The following is an 18,730-nucleotide window of genomic DNA, read 5'->3' as shown; positions in this document are numbered from 1 at the left end:
CCTTCCGGGCCCCGCCGGCCCCGGGCCCCGCCGGGCAGCGGCTGCCGCGCTGCTGCCCCCTACAGCAGAGCCCCCGCCGGGCGCCGCGCCTCGCCCGGGCCCGCTCTCCCTTCGCGGACCCCGGAGGGCTCCTCCGGGGAAGCGGGGTTCGGCCCCGTCCCGTCGCCCCCTTCCCCAGCCGCCCCACAGCGTGTGGCAGTGCCCGCAGCCGGCCCGGCGCTGCCCTCCGCCTCCCGGACAGGAGCGGGGACGCGCCCCGGGGGTCGCTCGTTGGCCCGAGTGCCGACAAATCACTGAGGTGAATTGAGTCGTTCTCCGGGAGCCTGTCCGCTCTCCCTTGGGGGCAGGAGCCAGGCGGTGGGACGGCATCTCCTTGGCTGTGCTGTGAATTTCGTCTCAAATAATCACCTGAGGAAGAGCCCAGAAATCAGGGGTCAGAGCCCAGAACCGTGGCTCTGGTTGCTCAAGCCCTTGCCCCGGACAAGGCAGTCCTTCTCTGTTAATTTTGCATTATTTGCTACTTGGTGGCACTGCGAGAACAGAAATAGTGAAGATTCCTTCCAGCACAGGTCTGGCGGTTGAGGCGCTCACCTGCGTTGACAAGGCATGGATCCAGGCAGAGAAAGAGTGCACCAGTTTCTCAGTACGTGGCCCATCCACACAGCCAAAGGCTTTTACACCTTTTTCAAACTGTGTCGATAAAGTTTCCCTAAACTTTTAAAGTTCCCAGCGAAAGAAAGTCCTGTGCCATGAATTTAAGCATGCTCTGAAGGGAGGTTTGTTTTTGCTAGCTTTCACAGGCATATCTGGCTACAAGTTGAGCAGCACCATCCTCTAACAACAAAAAAACGGCTGCTACGTCTTCTTTAAAAATGGCTTCTGCGTCCTTTAGTCAGGGTTTTTAATCTGTGCTGTGGATTGGGCTCCGAAGGTGAGAGATGCACTGGCAGTTGTAGATGTAACAGGGTTGTGGGCACTTAATGTCCTGATGCTGAATATTCATTCAGATTCCTGGGAGTTAGCAGGGGTTTTATGGGTCGCACTACAACCTGAGAACATAAGGAATGCTGTAACAGGGCATACCAAATACCCAGCCAATGGACCAGGCAAGATTAGAGGAGTGAGGCAGCCGCACGGTAATCCTTCCCTGGCTCACCTTCCCAGCCTCCAGAGCAATCCTTCCCTGGCTCACCTTCCCAGCCTCTGGAGCGCTGCAGCTCAGGAATTCCTGAAGTCAGCTGTGTTGATACATGTGGGTGCCTGCGCTTTCTCAGATCCCCAGTTTGAAGACATTGGGTGAGGGATTTAGTGTCCTATTTGGGAAATGTGAAATAGCACTGTAACTGTAGTATGTGAGCTGTGCTGTGTAGTGCTAGTCCAGCAAATACAAAGACACTATGGAAACGCGTCACCAGCTGGTGAGCTGGGACTAACAGTGGTGAGGATTGCAGCCGTCGAGGAAACAGAGAAGCTGCCGTCTTTTTTTTTTCTTTCTTTTTTTTTTTTTTTTTGTTTTTTTTTGGTTTTGTTTGGGGTTTTTTTGGTTTTTTTTTTCTCCTAGCAAGGAGGCTGAAAGAGACAGGGAAAAAACTTCATGTGAAAGAGAAATGAGAGACAGGAGGCGCCTCACAGGTACTTCTAGTTCCTCTATTGTAAGCCGCCAGGAGGTTATAAAAAAATAAAGCAACTCTTGGAGAAGAGGTTTTCCAAGAGGAAGGGAGTACTGGATATCCAGCCAGAGAGGCAATCAAAGATCTAGTGCTATCACAAGTACTTTAAATTAGTTGACCAGAAGTCTGACACGGGTCCTATGCTCTTGGTTCCTCCACTGTGTTGTTGCTAGTTGTTGTAAAAGATAGATTTGCTGGAAAATTTACAAGGGAAAGGGAAGTTTTCTGTGGTAGACAGGTGTCCTGAAAAGACAGATCAGTTCCTTGATCCGGTTAGTCATGTGTCCCCAGGGGCACTGCTATTGGCACAAAGCGGTAACAAAGATGTGTAGCTAAGACTGTGGAACTATGCTTTCCATGGAAACCCATGCTTATACTGAAAATATCAGAGTGGTATGGGACTATAATGTCTGCCACTTTATTGAGATCACCTTGGCTACCTGAGGTCACATCACATCAATTCCCTCCAGTTTGTAAGAGGGCTCTAAAGTACAGCAGGGGGATCTTAACATCCACTTTATATGAAACAAGGCTGGTACATATTGGCATTTAATAGCACCTTTTTGGCAAAAAAAAAAAAAGTGAAAGTCTAAAGTATTTTTTAAAATTTTCAATATCAAAAATATTTTTCCATATTACAGGGTTTGATGTTTGTCAAAGAAGAGACGTTGCACAGAAACAAGCACAAGCAAGTAAAGATTTTACGTCTATTGAAGATGCTGAAACTTCTGAATTTTAGTGTACTTCAGAGTCTTCATAAAAAGTTTTTGATTATTAAGCTCCTATCCAAATCATAAGAGTGTCAGGATATGAATAGGGAGGTTTATTTGTTAGCATATGCATTAAGTGACTTTTTTCTTTGTATTACTTCTATTTTCTTCCCTGTACTTGAATTAATTTTTTCCAGACTACATTACATTTTGTATCTAATTAAGGCTGTGATTGTTTTGGTAGAGACAGCATATTGCAGTTTCCCAAATTTTAATAAATTCTTTTAACTGAATAATAAATGACATTTAAAGGAATTATTTTTAATAGACTTTGGTACAGCATTTTCAATACGTCTTCTGGGTCTTGTTTTAATTTTCAGTCTTCATTGTCTTTCCCTATAGATTCACTTCTTCATTGATTTAACAATGCTCTATTTACTTATGCTAGTTTCTTAAATGCTGTGGTTGTAATTTCTATGGAATCCTCTGTTAATTGTGTTCATAGTTCCGTAATGGTATGCAAACATTTTCTCCTGTTGTGATGTTGCCAGGAAAGCCTGTTCCAGGTTTGACTATAATTGTCCACCTTACAATGGAAATACACAGGTTTTTTTACCTACAGTTTTCATTACTCCAGTCCATACCTATCTTGAGGTGACACTTCCAACACTAAACACATTTCCAACAGCTGAAGAGTGAAAACCTTATTACTAGGCAATATTACAACTTCATTTTCTTGCTATGGAGCTCCATTGCTTGTAGATCTCTATCCTGACGCTCTTCAAAGCTTCAGTTTAGAGTATTCTTTTTCCTCATCAGCAAGCTTTTTAAAAATAACTATATTTTCATAAGATAATTATAGTATTAGAGAGTTAGTCTATCAGCAAGATGAACCTTCTTCCGTATAGAGTAAGAATGAATATCAACTAGTTCCTTCAGAAATATGTGAAAACTTCATTTCTTCTACTCTGCTTCCAGTAATCTCCATTCCCACACACCCATAGGCAGCTAAACAAAGAAATTAGAAATCACACTGCTCCTAGAGTCAGATTTGAGGTAACTTTGAGGATACGTGTGAAAGGTGTTCCTAGCAAAATATACTTTGATTTCTGAGCGTGACACTGTTACCTGTTTGTAAGTCTCAGTATGTGTAGCTCTAATCAACCAACACACTATGTTCAAGTCAAACAAAAAGGTATTTCTTTGTGATGGCTAGAGTTTATGGATAGTCTGCTATTAAGAAGTATTGCTATAGGAACTCATCTCTCTCTTGCCATTATAGCAAGTGGTTTTTATTAGCGTGGACAGCTCTCACTTTATGTTCATCACTAGGTCTTTATAGCCTATGAATATATCACTTAATTTCTTTATGCTCTGAGGTATTTCTGTTCATTTCTCGTAAATGAGCAAATAAACCTTCTAACTCCTGTCTCCCAATATTCGTAATCTGAGGGGGTTTTCTTTCTGGCTGCTCAAACCGCTGACACAGTAGGCGTTGTCTGTGGGTGGCCAGGAACGTGCTAGATAGACAAGTATTTTAAACTGAATTACAGTGTAGTAGATAGCCAAGTCTGAGGTACTGGGGTTTTCCTAGCCACTGCCATAGACAAAAGCAGCTTTGCAGCAATGGGTTTTGCTGTCCTAAAAGTTATAGACAGCTGATTCTTGTCATGTTTTGGTATGCTTTGATAACAAGAAGTAAATGTCCCATGAAATAAACTGAACAAAGCACAATCTGTGGGAATTTCCATATTTTTTACATTTTTCTGTTCTGTTAATTGCTTCCAGACATTATTAAGGAATTGATTTTGAATATGGTTTGTTGATATCTTTGTCCATTTCTAGCCCTTATTCTGATCTGGTAAATATGTAGATCTGGTACATATGGTAAATAGACAGATGATAGAGATAGATGACAGAGATAGATGGTATCTCTACATTCTTTATGCACAGCTTAACAGACAATATTATGGTCAAATTATTTCAAGCTCTCAGTGATTTTTAAATTATGAAATTTCTCAAATTTTGTTTGTTCTTTTGTATACTTATCCTAATAGTAATGATTAACTAATAAGTAAATACAAAATCATTGTGCAGAATGATTTGTAATCCAGCCACCCTTTCAGCCACTCTTTTCAGATTTTCTGTTCTGCCTCCATGTAAATGCATTTCTGAAGTGCAATAAACAGTACAAGTATCCCTGCAATTCTCAATTTTGCCTTTTCTCGCAATGTGGGAAAAATGATTTTAATTATTTAAAACTTATGTTTGCTTTGTCAGTTATTGATGACAAGTTCTAAGAAGTTTCCTTCTGTGTAGAGTGTAGAAGAGCTTTTTAGTAATTGTCTTACATGATGTTCAAAGTGATTCTTGGGTCAAAGAAAGCAAGAAAAACTTCGTAAAGACCTGGACAGATCCTTTGGAATAATTTGTAAGTCACAATTTCCATTTTAAGCTATAAGGACTGCGTTAATGCATGTGGGCCTTCTTCCCAGACCATTATAGGCCTGACCATAAATACCAAGATTTTAAATTTGACCAGATTCTAGAGGAAGACTGCACAGGAAACAGAAGCAGGACATGACCTGCTCCAGGAGGGCAAGTGGCTAATGAGCTGCACTAATTATTTATAGCAAGGTGTATTACATTGCTGTAGCCGAGATTGAAGATGATAACAAAGCAGTAACTGAAGCCACATTATCATCTACTTTGACAGGAATGAAGTCTTCTTGCCACCAAGAAGCAGCTCCACTTAAATAATGTTTATATTTAAAATGAACACACTGTATTGGAAAAAAACTCCAAGACTAACATGAGCTGCTGCTTGTGTTGATGTAAAACCTTCCTCTGGATCTCAATCTAGAAAAAATTGTTCCAATACCCTTTTATAAATTATTTCTTTAAGAGACTGGGTACATTTGATATTTTTAAGCAGCCTGTCCTTTCATGTTTTCATGTCAATTAGGGCTACTCTACCTTCCATTCCATTGGATTTGCTAGCAATTTCTTGATGAGAAAGAAAATGTGCATGAGACTACTTCAGTCCCATTTGGACGATCATACTGACAGTCCAGCACACGGATGGACCCATTTTAGAAAGCTAGTGAGTCCTGGCATAGAGCCACCAAACACAATGCTGTCTAGATTTAGATTAGATCTTATCTGCCAAGACTGGTAATTACCTCCTGCAGATGGGTGGCTTGTCTGGCCAGTAGTCATGTGTGCGCATAGAGCAGTATTCAGAGTTTGCATGATGTAATGAGCTGGTAGGTAGTTTTGAGTACTCTGGAATGTAGTCATTTTCACAAATATTTCCTCGTTCAAATATTCCTGTTACTACAAAAATTTAAAAAATAACACCACCACAATGATTGGGTGTAAATGCATATTGCAAAAATTAGAGATTATATTTCTATTTTTCCTAACATTACATGGAGGATATCACGACCCTACTGAAATCATAGAGAATTGTCTCACCGACTTTGGTACAGGCAAGACTCTACTAGTAGGGAGTATGTGAACTGCCTTTAATGGCAGATGATATAGGGTGATACACTGGTACAGCACTAGCATGGATCCAGTAATTTTCCTGGTGAACACAAAAGAGAGATGCTGGGCAACATTCCTTTTATACCCATTTCCACTTTCTTTTCATATTTACTTTTGATGAGTGCATTGAGTCATTGTGAAATACTGTCAGCTGAAACACCAGTGTTACACTGATTCTCTGCAATTGTTTATCTTGTTTTCCATCACTACAGAAGTGGCGGTTCCTCTCCTGTTGAGGAACAGTTAGTACAAACTAATGCCAGACGAAGCAAACACGACTCTGGCCAAGGCATTGTTTCCACTCTGTGTTGAAGACAGAAAGTTCTAAGTCGCTTCCTCTCTTAATTAGAGTGTTGCAGAGCCTCTGGGCCTTGCTAAAACTTAATTTACCTTGTAGCCTAGGAGTATCGATATTTGAAAATTTCAGTCTTTTGTCTTATATTTCTTTGATATTTTACCTATCCTTCCTGAGATCCCAGGCTCCTGCCTGTTTCACCATGGCATGTATGACTGTGAGCATACTAGATTTAATAGAATCACATAATGGTTTGGGTTGGAAGGGACCTTTACAGGTCACCTAGTCCAAGCCCCCTGCAGTGAGGAGGGACATCTTCAACTAGATCAGGTTGCTCAGGGCTCCTTCCAACCTGACCTAGAATGTTTGCAGGGATGGGGCATCTATCAGCTCTCTGGGAAACGTGTCCTAGTGTTTCACCACCCTCACGGTAAAAGGTTTCTTCCTTAGATCTAGTCTGAATGGCTTTTAGTTCAAAGCCATTACCCCTTGTCCTATCTCAGCAGGTCCTCCTAAGAAGTCTGTCCCCATTTTTCTTAAAAGCCCCCTTTAAGTACTGAAAGGCAGCAAGGCGCCTTCTCTTCTCCAGGCTGAACAACCCCAACTCTCTCAGTCTCTCCTCATAGGATTTGTGTTCCATCCCTGATCATTTTTGTGGCCTTCTGCTGGACCCACTCCAACAGGTCCATGTCCTTCCTGTGCTGAGGGCTCCAGAGATGGATGCAGGTGGTGTCTCACCAGAGCAAAGTAGAGGGGGAGAGCCACCTCCCTCAACCTGCTGGCCACACGTCTTCTGATGCAGCCCAGGATACAGTTGGCTTTCTGGGTTGCCAGCGCCCACTGTGGGCTCATGTCCAGCCTTTCATCCACCAGTACCCCCAAGCCCTTCTCCACAAGGCTGTTCTCAGTCTCTTCGTCCCTCAACCTGTATTGATACTGGGGGTTGCCCCAAACCAGGTGCAGAGAACCTTTCACTTGGCCTTGTTAAACCTCATGAGCTTCTCAAGCTTGTCCAGGTGCCTCTAGATGGCATCTCACCGAGGAGACTAACTCTAGTGTAGGTAAGTCCACACAGGGGAAGGGAATTGTGGCAAAGAGATTTTGAAGACTTTTTTGAGGGCTTTTGAAGGCATTTTGAAGCTGGGCAATGGGGCCAGCCTGTGCTGGAAGCCAACAGCTGGTGTGGGAGCTGTTGAGCGGCCTGGGCGGAGCCAGCACCAACGGCAGCAGATTTAAACGAGGTGTAACCGCACCAATGGTCACTCGCTGAGGAGACCAGCTCTGGTACAGGTAAGCTCGCACTGGGGAAGGGAATTGTGATGCAATGGGCCGGAAAGGAGCTCTTTTTGGGGCTTTTTGAAGCTGGGGAAAGTGGCTAGGCTGTGCTAGAAGCTGGCAGTTGCGGGCAGGCTGTTGAGGTGTGGGGGGGTCCAGTACACACCCTCTCCCGGTGGCAGATCTAAACGAGGCATACTCACCGGGCCCACTCCCCCTCTCATAAAAGAAGCCTTTCAGCAGTAAGGAAGCAGCGAGTGGGCCTCACCTGGGAGCACCACAACAAGGGCGGGCTCCCTTGGGTGGGCGAACAGGCACAGCAGTCTGCATGGGAGAGCACTGAAGGACTGCCAACTCGGCCAGGAAACAATGGTCTCCTCTCAGAAGAAGACCATGGTATCCATAAACTCAGCACCAACCTGATGCAGCTTCTCAGACAGAGCTCTCGTGGGAACACTCTGCCACCCAGATGCAGGGTGTGCTCTGCTCTTATGCCAGCATGGGATGGATGACAGTGGTGAGCACGCCTGTGGGAGTTGTGCCCAGGTAGAGGAGTTCATCTGCTTAGAGATGGAGCTCAGGAAGGAGGTACTCAGGTTGAGGGCCATCAGGGAATGTGAGAGAAAGAGATGCTTGGAGTCGCACCCAGCTTCCTGTGGTAGAAATCCAGCAGGCAGACGGAGCCCCTGCTACAGAGAACTACGTGTCTTCTTTCTGCCCAACTGAATGTGGTGACTTGGAGGGCAGGGGGCAATGGCCAAAAGTGCCTGCCTGGCACAACAGGCGCTGCAGGCATGCCTGCCCAGTAACTACGTCACCTTTCTGGATGCCTCTGCATAACAGGTACAATGTTCTTTGGGTGGAACTGGACAGTGATGAGGAAGACAATTCCTCAGCTTGGAGGTCTCAGCAAGATCTAGTTGGACCTCCTCCCTCATCAAAACCTCTGCAGTAAGGAATAAGAGATGGGTCATTGTCATAGGGGACTTGCTACTGAAAGGAGCAGAAGGCCTGATATGCATACCAGACCCACTAAATAGGGAGGACTGCTGCCTCCCTGGGACCCTGGTTAATGATATAAAGAAGAAGCTTCCCTCCCTAGTACAGCCCTCAGATTATTACCCCCTTCTGATCTTCCAGGTGGGCAGTGACCAAGTAGTGAAAAGAAGCCCAAGGGCAATGAAGAGAGATTTCAGGACCTTGGGATGACTGATCAAGGGATCGGGAGCACAAGTCCTACCTCCTCTGTCCTTCCAGATTCCTTGCGGGGAATGACGACAGGGTAAACAGGAAGAGCCAGCAGATCAATGCTTGGCTCTGAGCCTGGTGCTACCGGCAGGACTTTGGGTTCTTGGATCACAGCTTGGCTTACAAGACACCAGGCCCACTGGTAATGGATGGGAATAGCTTATCTTGCAGGTAGAAAAGGGTTCTAAGACAAGAGTTATCAGGGATCACTGAGAGAGCTTTAAACTCAGTTTGACATGGGGTGGGAATGTAACTGAGCGTAACTCTGAGACAGATTCAGTAACAGGAAATCATGTCTTACTAACCTGATAACCTTCTGCGACAGCATAACTGGATGGATAGATGAGGGAAGGGCAGTGGATGTTGTCTACCTCGACTTTAGCAAGGCTTTTGACACTGTCTCCCACAGCATCCTCGTAGGTAAGCTCAGGAAGTGTGGGTTAGATAAATGGACAGTGAGGTGGATTGAAAACTAACTGAAAGACAGAGCTCAGAGGGTCCTGATTAGTGGTACAGAGCCTAGTTGGAGGTCTGTAACTGACCCCCAGGGGTCAGTACTGGCTCCAGTCCTGTTTAATGTATTCATCAATGACCTGGATGAAGGGATAGAGTGTACCCTGACCAAGTTTGCTCCTGATACAAAACTGGGAGAGGTGGCTGACATACCAGAAGGCTGTGCTGCCATACAGCGAGACCTGGTCAAGCTGGAGAGTTGGGCAGAGAGAAACCTAATGAAGTTCAACAAAGGCAAGTGTAGGGTCCTGCACCTTGAGAGAAATAACCCCATGCACCAGTACAGGTCGGGGGCTGACCTGCTGGAAAGCAGCTTTGTGGAAAAAGACCTGGGAGTCCTGGTGGACAACAGAATGACGATGAGCCAGCAATGTGCCCTTGTGGCCAAGAAGGCCAATGGCATCCTGGGGTGCATCAAGAAGAGCGTGGCCAGCAGGTCGAGGGAGGTTATCCTGCCCCTCTACTCTGCACTGGTGAGACCCCACCTGGAGCACTGTGTCCAGTTCTGGGCTCCCCAGTTCAAGAAGGACAGGCACCTGCTGGAGAGGGTACAGCAGAGGGCTACAAAGATGATTAGGGGCCTAGAACATCTCTCTTATGAAGAGAGGCTGAGGGACTTGGATTTTTTTAGTTTGGAGAAGAGAAGACTGAGGGGGGATCTGATCAACACCTATAAGTACTTAAAGGGTCAGTGTCAAAAGGATGGGGCCAGTCTTTTTTTTTTGGTGGTGCCCAGTGACAGGACAAGAGGTAACGGGCACAAACTTGAACATAGGAAGTTCCATCTAAACATGAGGAGGAACCTTACTTTGAGGGTGGCAGAGCACTGGAACAGGCTGCCCAGAGAGGCCATGGAGTATCCTTCTCTGGAGACATTCAAAACCCACCTGGACACATTCGTGTGCAATCTGCTCTAGGTAGACCTGCTTTGGCAGGGGGCTTGGACTAGCTGATCTCCAGCAGTCCCTTTCAACCCCATACCATTCTGTGATTTTGTGCTCTCGTCCCTCTAGCGTGTCAGCTGCACCACTTAGCTTTGTCTCGTCTGCAAACTTGCTGAAGGTGCACCTTGCTCGTCTCCATCCAGACATTGAGTCACTGACCATTATGCTCTGGATGAGACCGTCCAACCAATTGCTCATCCACCAAATATCAGGTTCCTTCTAATGGCTCCCTGAATACTTCTCATTGCTGTTCTACGGTCTTATCCAAATTTCCAAAGAAATTAAGAAAAGGTTCAAACTCTTGTTAGATAATTCCACCTTTTGATGTACGCATCCTAAGAACAGCTAAATCCTTCTAAGAGACATTGAAGCTGGGGTGAAAGAATCAGAGGGCTGGGGGTAAAGGATTCCTCCTACTCATGGGGTTCCACTTGCCAGAGAGGAATTCAGTCAGACAGGCTTTTCTCGAGTCACTCACAAATGACAACCAGTTTCTACTCATAAATTACTACTGAAAAATGGTAGCAAGAAAACATGGGAAGTTTTATCCCTAAAGGGCTCCATGAGGCCAAATAGGGATTTTATTACTAATTGTTTGCAGAAAGCATTCTGACATGTGACAGAATAAAACTCTACCATAGATTCTTACTCAGCAGTGCTTATTGCTTAAATAGACAGAAATGTGGAAGAAGGGTAGGAGAAAGACTTGCAGTGAAACCTGAAGTAGTTGCATTGTTCCCCTCCAACATTTAAGACTGCTTTCTTAGTGCTCAGCTCCTTGCACCCAGTTTCCAGCAGAGTAAGACCCTCCCAGGCACACACAAACCCAGATATATGCTATGTCTCAGCATAAGCTGAAGGTCTCCAGTACTTCATTTCAGTTCCAAAAGATTCCACAGTGCTCTCACTGCTCTTATAAATGAAAGGAAATTCAATAAACAAACAAAGGACATTTTGATGGCACTGTACATTCTTACTTGTTCTCTCGGGCACTTACTCAAAGTGCCTGTCCATTTTCAATAGATTTCCAGCTGCTAAATAAATTATTACATTTATCATTGTAATTTTTTTTTGGGTAACTATGCTTTTTCACAGTGCATTAGTGTGAGCTAAAAATAACAGGCGTTTGTCACAGGCTATTCTTTGGCCATTGAAAAGTTGTCCATTTGCATAATAGATACTGCATATCCCTATATGCGATGAGAAGAAGTTTTAAAGAAAGGTCACAATGCTTGTTCTTCTCATCACTTGTCCAGAACTAAAAATCTGACAGCAAAAAACCCACTCTTTAGGCATAGCAGTGTGTGTATAATTCTCTTATTAATTATCTTCAGATTATGGTTAACTCTCTCATGTTTAATATTGGTATATGTGATTAGTTTCAGTGAGATTATAGTTCTGATTCACTGAGTGTTACCATTTGGACAGTCACATTGAAGTTGTTAGCAAGCCTCACTCACTTGTATTCCTGGGGTTCAACCCCCTGCTTGGACAAGCCATGCTTTGCACAAGACACCTGTGTGTGTCTGCTTCAGTGGGGACACTTTTGCTTCTCGGTTATATTGGTGCCTCAGCCTCCATCATGATATGCAACGCAGCAGCCAGTGCCTCACAGTGCTCCCTGCCCTGGCTGTGTTTCTCTTCCCCTGATCCAGGCATAAAATCAGAATGGTTTAGGTTGGACGGGACCTTAAAAATCATCTAGTTCCAGCCTCACTGCCATGGGCGGGGACACCTCCCACTAGACCAGGTTGCTCAAAGCCCCATCCAGCCTGGCCTTGAACACCTCCAGGGATGGGACATCCACAACTTTTCTGGGCAGCCAGTGTCTCTCCACTCTCACCGTAAAGATTTTCTTCCTATATATAATCCAAATCTCCCTTCTTTCAGTTTAAAACCCTTACCCCTTATCCTATTGCTACACTCCCTCATAAAGAGGGACTCATAAGGAGTCCCTCCCCAACTCTCCTGCAGCCCCTTTTAGGTACTGGAAGGCTGCTATAAGGTCTCTCTCTTCTCCAGGCTGAACAACCCCAGCTCTCTCAGCCTGTCCTCATAGGAGAGGTGCTCCATCCCTCTGATCATCTTCGTGGCCCTCCGCTGGACCCATTCCAACAGGTCCATGTCCTTCCTGTGCTTCCTGTACAGTCCATTGTATATGAGAGTGCGTGATCAGGTCTCAGATGCCTTTTACTGTATTAGATAACATACTCAAATTTCAGGTATGCAGAATTTATTTAGAAATAAAGTAATATATTTATTTGAGTTATCACACTGTGCTTGAGTTTAAAAGTAGTACTTTTGTTGAGATGCAAAATGTTTGTGTCACACTACACCTATTTTTGTTCTAATGGAAATCGGATCAAGACACAGGGAATTTATATGACAGCACAGTAAAGACTTTTGACTTTTTTGTACAGAGGCAATGTGTTGTTATACTGTACTTATCCAAAGTACAGTTTTTCATTGCACTTTGGAAGAACATAATGAGATACACTAATTGAAAATATGAGACTTTTTTTCATCCTATGTTTTTTCGTGAAGAAATTACCCTTCATTATTTTTAATCACATTTTTCTTTGCTACTGAATAAACTGACAAAGCTTAAATTATTTTCCTGTGAGATAGCAGTCTGAGGCCTGCTTATATAAAAAGAATACAAAGCTCATACTAAACAAAACATGTGATGTTATATTTTTCTTACTAGAATGTAGCAACATTATAACGTATTTTATTTTCCCAAAGTTGTTGTGTTACCACTTACCGCGACCTTTTGCCTTCAAGCTTTAATTCTACCTTTTTGAAGTCGTCTTCTACTGTTGCAATGAACTTGGGCAGTGTGGTTTAGCAGTATCCATGGAAGGTTGAACTCAGATTCCACTTTTTCTTAAATTGTGTTTTCTCTAATTCTGTACATGCAACTATCAAAGTAGCTGCAAGCTGATTACTTCCTTTTTTTCCTAGTACAGAAGTCGCATGTAGTTGTTCTATTAGTCGAAAGCATCCATATGGCCAGCAGATGCACTTAAAAAGTATTTAATTAGTGGTGTAAATTCACCTCACTTGACAGTTCTTTAGTGATTTTATTGAAGTTAGCTGTGTGCTGTCTGTCTGTTTGAGATCAGTATTTGTTACCTGAAGTAGAGTCATGCTTACTTGGACTAAATTTGCTCTGGATGAACAGAAGTAAGCAGTTCATTCAAGTGTACGTTTTGTGTGTCATTTTCAAAACATTTTTGAGTGTCATTTTCAAAACTTCCAGTACAGCTTCTGCTTTAACCTTGGTAAGCCCTGTATCATTTGACTCCAGGAATGAAGTTCTGTTTCACTGTGTGTAAAAGGTCATTTAAAGTTCTGCTTCTCCTACTGCTTTTTGTCCCAAGTGCCACTGGTATTGCAAAATTATATATATCTATATCTAAAATTCTGCTCAAAGTTTGTGTTTTAACCGATCAACAATGATGAAAACATCCCTTAACTTCATCTTGGTAAACTAAAAGTTGATTGACAAGGATCAGAAAGTACATATTAATACCCAGATTCTAACATTTTTAGCTAGAGCATCATTGCAGCATTTATGTTTGTTAAAATCTGTATGTGAGCTCTTTTTTTTTTTCCATTTTCTCTGCCTTATAGAAACAGCAGGTATAATTTATTCCTGTTCAGATTCACATTTGGTTTGAAATGTTTTAGGTTGTATCCAAAAAGTCAGACTCCAGGGGTTTACTGTCAGAAATGTGTTCTTTTGCCATTAATTTTAGTTTCCCTCATCTTAGGTGATTTGCAATCTCTTTCTTGTTTCATTGATGCAAAATGTTAAATAGAACCAGAAATAAGGCCCTTTTTCATGACTTGGAAGCCTATTAGTTCATCTATGTATTGCGTATGATGTTGATTTCATGCCATTATTGTTCTTTCATTGAAATGTCAGTAGGTATCTGATCACATACATAGGTCAAGGAGTTCAGAGGTATATGTATATATACATATATATCTCTCTCTATAATAACTGAGCTAACCAAACAAATGCATTATATCCTAAAGTGACATCAGAACAGTTTTTTCAAAGAGAGTGTTCTGTCAGCTCGTGTTACTGCTGGTTGTTCTTGCAGAATCAGAGGCACTAGTTAGGCCAAAATCACCACTAAGTCTGGTGACTACTGTGACTTACAGCATGAGTGTGTGTGTGTGTGGAAGGAGGGTTGCACAGCTGCACAGTCTGCACCACTGTCTTCCATTTGGTTATTCCGGTTCTTCTCCCTTTCACTTCTTTCAGTAATCGAGACCTGAACCCACCTCTTCCATATTTTTGCCCTTCTTGCTGCCGGCCTGAAAAGCCTGTAATTATGTAGGTCAGCCTGTTTATCCTTTAAATATTGTTACAACATTAACTTTCTTCTAGTTCTGTGAAATTTCCACAGCATTTCAAAGTTGTTAGGAAAGAAATTTAATTATTAACATTGCTGCCTATCACATCTTTCATTTATTTTTCTAATAATTCCTTGACCTGCCATTGAAAAATAAATGTTTAATTTAAGTTGCTGCTGTTTACTATCCTTTCATATTATTGATTTAATGGAAAGTATTGCAATGTTACATAATGTGAAATCACTCTTTATGTTTTCCAGTTATACAATAGAAACATTTGTGCTGCTCCACATTCTTTTAGACAATTCTGGTTTTTACATCTAGTAGTAAAGCAGTACTGGTATTTGCAATGTCATTGGCTCTGATTAACTTAATGCTCTTCTTTTCTATGGGATATATTTTTGCCTTTTTCTACTCAGTTCTTAAATGATTTAACTCTTTAGTTATACACCGTTGTCAGCTTCTGCATTTGTTTTCTCCATTTGTTTCTTGTTTTAGTGTGCTCCTTCCTCTTCTCTTCTTTTAGACAATAAGAAACCAGTTGGGGATGCAGATAATGCATAGCTGAGGAATAAATCTTAAGTGGTATAGCTGAGATGGGTTGCCATAACCGTGACTCTGAAATTTCAAAGTGGGGAGGGAGTCATTTGTTCCATGGATGTTTTTTGCAGGTGTACAGGATCTGGCCCGGGATTAAGTTTACAGCAGCAATATTGTGTTGTGTTTTGGGTTTGCGGCTCAGTGTTGAAAACACACCAGTGTTTGGGCTATTGCTGAGCAGAGCTGGCGCAGGATCAAGGCTGTCTCTCTTTCCCACTCTGCCCACACTGCTGCCAGTGAGTGGGCTGGAGATGGGCAAGGAGCTGGGAGGGGACACAGCTGGGACAGCTGACCCAAATGAACCAAAGGGATACTCCATGCCATATGACATCATGCTCAGCAATAAAACTGAGTAAAAGGGTGGGTGGGGTAGGGACTGGCTTCAAAGCTGACTGTGGGAGACTGACCAGGCATTGATGGATCTGCTTGTGGGCCTTGGTGAGTGGCTGCCTTAGCATCACCTTTTTTTATTCTCACTTACCATATTTTCCTAATTCTCACATTCTTTTTGTCACTTATTAAGGCATCTTTACCTTGATCCACAAATTTTCTCTCCCCTGTCCTTCTAGGGAAGGAGGCAGGAGGAGTGAGCCAGCAGCTGCATGAGTGCTTACCTGCTGGCAAGGGTCAACACACAACAGTGGGATGGAGAAAAAACACATTAGGAGCACAATCCCTGAGTAATGGGGTTTTAAGGGAATGAAATACTTTTTCCAAGCAGCAAGCCAGGGAAGAGGCATTTGTGCAACTCCAGATGAAAGGAGTGGGAGGACAGGCTGAGAGAGCTGGGACTGTTTAACCTTGAGCAGGCTCAAGGGAGAGAATCTTATCGATGTATCTAAAAGCCTGATAGCAGGAGTAAAGATGAAACTAAGCTCTTCTCAGTGCTGTACAGTGAACAGAGGAGAGGCAGTGGGCACAAACTGAAATACAGGATGCTCTATTTAACTTATGAAAAAAATGTTTTTGCTGTGAGGGTGGTCAAACATTGGAACAGGTTGCCTGGAGAAGTTGTGGAGCCTCCAGCCTTAGAGATACTCAAAACTCAACTGGACCCAACCTTAGTCTGAGCAGAGGGCTGGACTAGCGGATCTCCAGAGGTTCCTTCCAACCTCAGCTATAATGTGATACTGTGAAATTTCATGGGTGTTAAGAGATCCACAGTTTTGTGGATCAAGCAGCCAAGGACATAGTTTGTGTAGATAACATGGGATATCAGAAAGCTTTTCAGGTGAAGCTGTAGCAATTTTTCCATCTCCAGAATTACCTTTCCTGGTAAAATCCTGGATACACAGGATTTTATAGTGAATTGCATTTTATTTTTATTTTCTTTTTGAACAGAATGATTACACAAGTCTTTTTGGTTTGGATCTGCAGCCTTGTCAGCCACTGACAAAACTAGTGCTTTTTCTTTGGCATAAAAAAGCAAAGAAACCTGTCTCTTAGTACAGTGTCTTTATTTTGGAACATGCTGTAGCTCAGTGCATGTTCCTGTACCAGACAGAGTTGTCTGAGGCAGCAGAGTCTTATAAGGGAACTTTCCAGCTACAGACCAATGTGCAGAAGGCTGATTCCTCATATTTGAGTGTAAAATGACTCTACAGAAATTGATACTGCAGTAAGATATATATATATACAGTTAGCTCAACAATCACAGCTCTCTGCTGCAAACGGAGTGTAAAACAATAGCCTTTCCCCAAGTGCTATTTCGTAGTAGGAGTGCTGGTAAAATAGTTTCACTCACAAGTGTTGAAACTAGCATTTCAAGATGACTCATTGTCCTGATTCAACCTGCTTTTTAGGTTCAGCTTGCTGGTTTTACTGCTGGCCTGTTCACTTGCTGACAATTTCGTAGATAAGAGTTTGTTTATATTCTTCTGTTGTTGGCAGTTCCTGGTTTTTAGTGAGCAGGCCTGATTAGTCTTGCCTACTTAGATTATTTGTTAATTGTTGCTATGCAGGTATGTATTCCAGCCATTACTCTGGATTGCTTGATTGAAAAAAGGAATAGGCGTAATCTAGCTGTTTTTTTTTTTTATATGTATGTGAGTGAATATTACACTTTTTGGAAAAATATTGGCTTTTTCTAAGAAAGGAATTGGAACACGAAATTTGGGAGTGGTATATGGCACATTTATGTTTGTGGTTGCTTTAATAGAAAAGTAGATGATTTTCAGTTGATTGACTTAATGAGCAAGTTTTTAAGCCACTGACTTATTATCTGAAAAAATGTTCGTGAACCCTCTGTAGTTGTAGCACGGATTTCCATCTGAGCTGAAAAGAATTTTATTTTCTTTAGTGTGTAGGTGCATGAAGAGTGTGATCTCTTTTGTGGTGGGTGCTGCCTCCTTCTCTGTGGATTCTCATTTGTTGAACAGAAGGAGACCGAGTTCTGCAGGCGTGACAGCGCACACAGAACTGTTGCATGAACAGGCAGTGCTGTACGCTGTATTTCTCATTGCACATGAGGATTTTTTGTCTCTGAATATTTAAAATTTCTGTTTACTGCAAAGATGGCTTGAAGGGTGTTAAATAATGATTGTTGCATCTTTCTACCTAAAGTTGAGGGTCTTATAGGTTATCCCACTGAGGAAGGTTATTATGTCAGATATGTTCAATACAGGTTTGTTTATTTACAAAAATATGTAAAACTATATTGACGTAAGTACAGAAGGGATTTACAAGTTTTTCTCTGCTGCTTGTTCTGGTTGTTTTGTTCTTTCGCAACATGACTTCACCTTCCACATTCCTGGGTAGACCTCAGCCACATTCCTCCGTACCTTGGCCTGAAGCAGCCAGATATATACCCATGTTTTAAGTTTGATGCCATATTTGAGTTTCCTACTCCAATGGAGTTATGTGATTTTCACACCAATATACTGAGGCTGTGTCTAGAGGCTTCAAGCTGGTTTTACCTGTCCTCAGCAGCGACCGAGGACGTCTTGCATGAAGCCCCACTCATAATGCAATGCTAAGAGCATCCTGTAAAGGTTTTCCTGGGCTGTCAGCAATACCGGCACACTGGCACTAGGGACCACAGCCCACACAAAAAAAAGCCTTTGGTTGACAATTCGGCTGAAGTGCAATGTCAACAACTCTGTCAGGCTGCTCCACGCAGCGACAATGCCGGCTGTGTGTGCACCCTGGGGACCGGCAGTGGCCCCGTGATAGCCCCCTCCCGTGTCAGCAAAATGGGTACAGACCTCCCTCCCCTCCCAACGTGGGGGTTTTCCTAAATCTTTTTCTAGCGAGCTGGCTGTTACTGCCAACCCTGTGCTTTTGCTTCGGGGTAATCCGCCTCCAGCTTTGACCCCGTATTTCCCATATTTCTAATTTTCTACAGCTAATTTACTTAATATTGAAGTCTGACCGGTGGGAATTGAGTGTCGCTCCGGTTCCGTTCCGGATAAGCCCCCGTGGCTCCCCAGCCACCATTTTTCCAGCGGGAATAAAGACCCCGGCGGGAATAACGCGCGCGTTTCGGGTCCTTGCTGGCGGGCTCCGGGAAGGCACCGGCAGGGGCGCCGGGACCCTGCCGCAGCGGCGCCGCCCGCTGCC

The 18,730-nt window shown here is 43.3% G+C and overlaps 1 protein-coding gene across 1 annotated transcript in view; it reads right to left on the bottom strand.

Annotated features, from left to right (window-relative positions):
* The window catches only part of TWF1 (twinfilin actin binding protein 1), a 20,230-nt gene extending 19,861 nt beyond the window's left edge, over window positions 1–369 (bottom strand). Inside the window, exon 1 of the mRNA XM_014963339.1 lies at window positions 64–369. Coding sequence (XP_014818825.1) covers window positions 64–369 — 306 coding nt within the window. The remainder of the gene's footprint in view (window positions 1–63) is intronic.
* Window positions 370–18,730: the final 18,361 nt, after the last annotated feature.

This window comes from Calidris pugnax, unplaced genomic scaffold, assembly GCF_001431845.1.
Source record: "Calidris pugnax isolate Ruff unplaced genomic scaffold, ASM143184v1 scaffold44, whole genome shotgun sequence".
NCBI lineage: Eukaryota > Metazoa > Chordata > Aves > Charadriiformes > Scolopacidae > Calidris > Calidris pugnax.
This window is presented reverse-complemented; position numbering and strand designations above follow the sequence as displayed.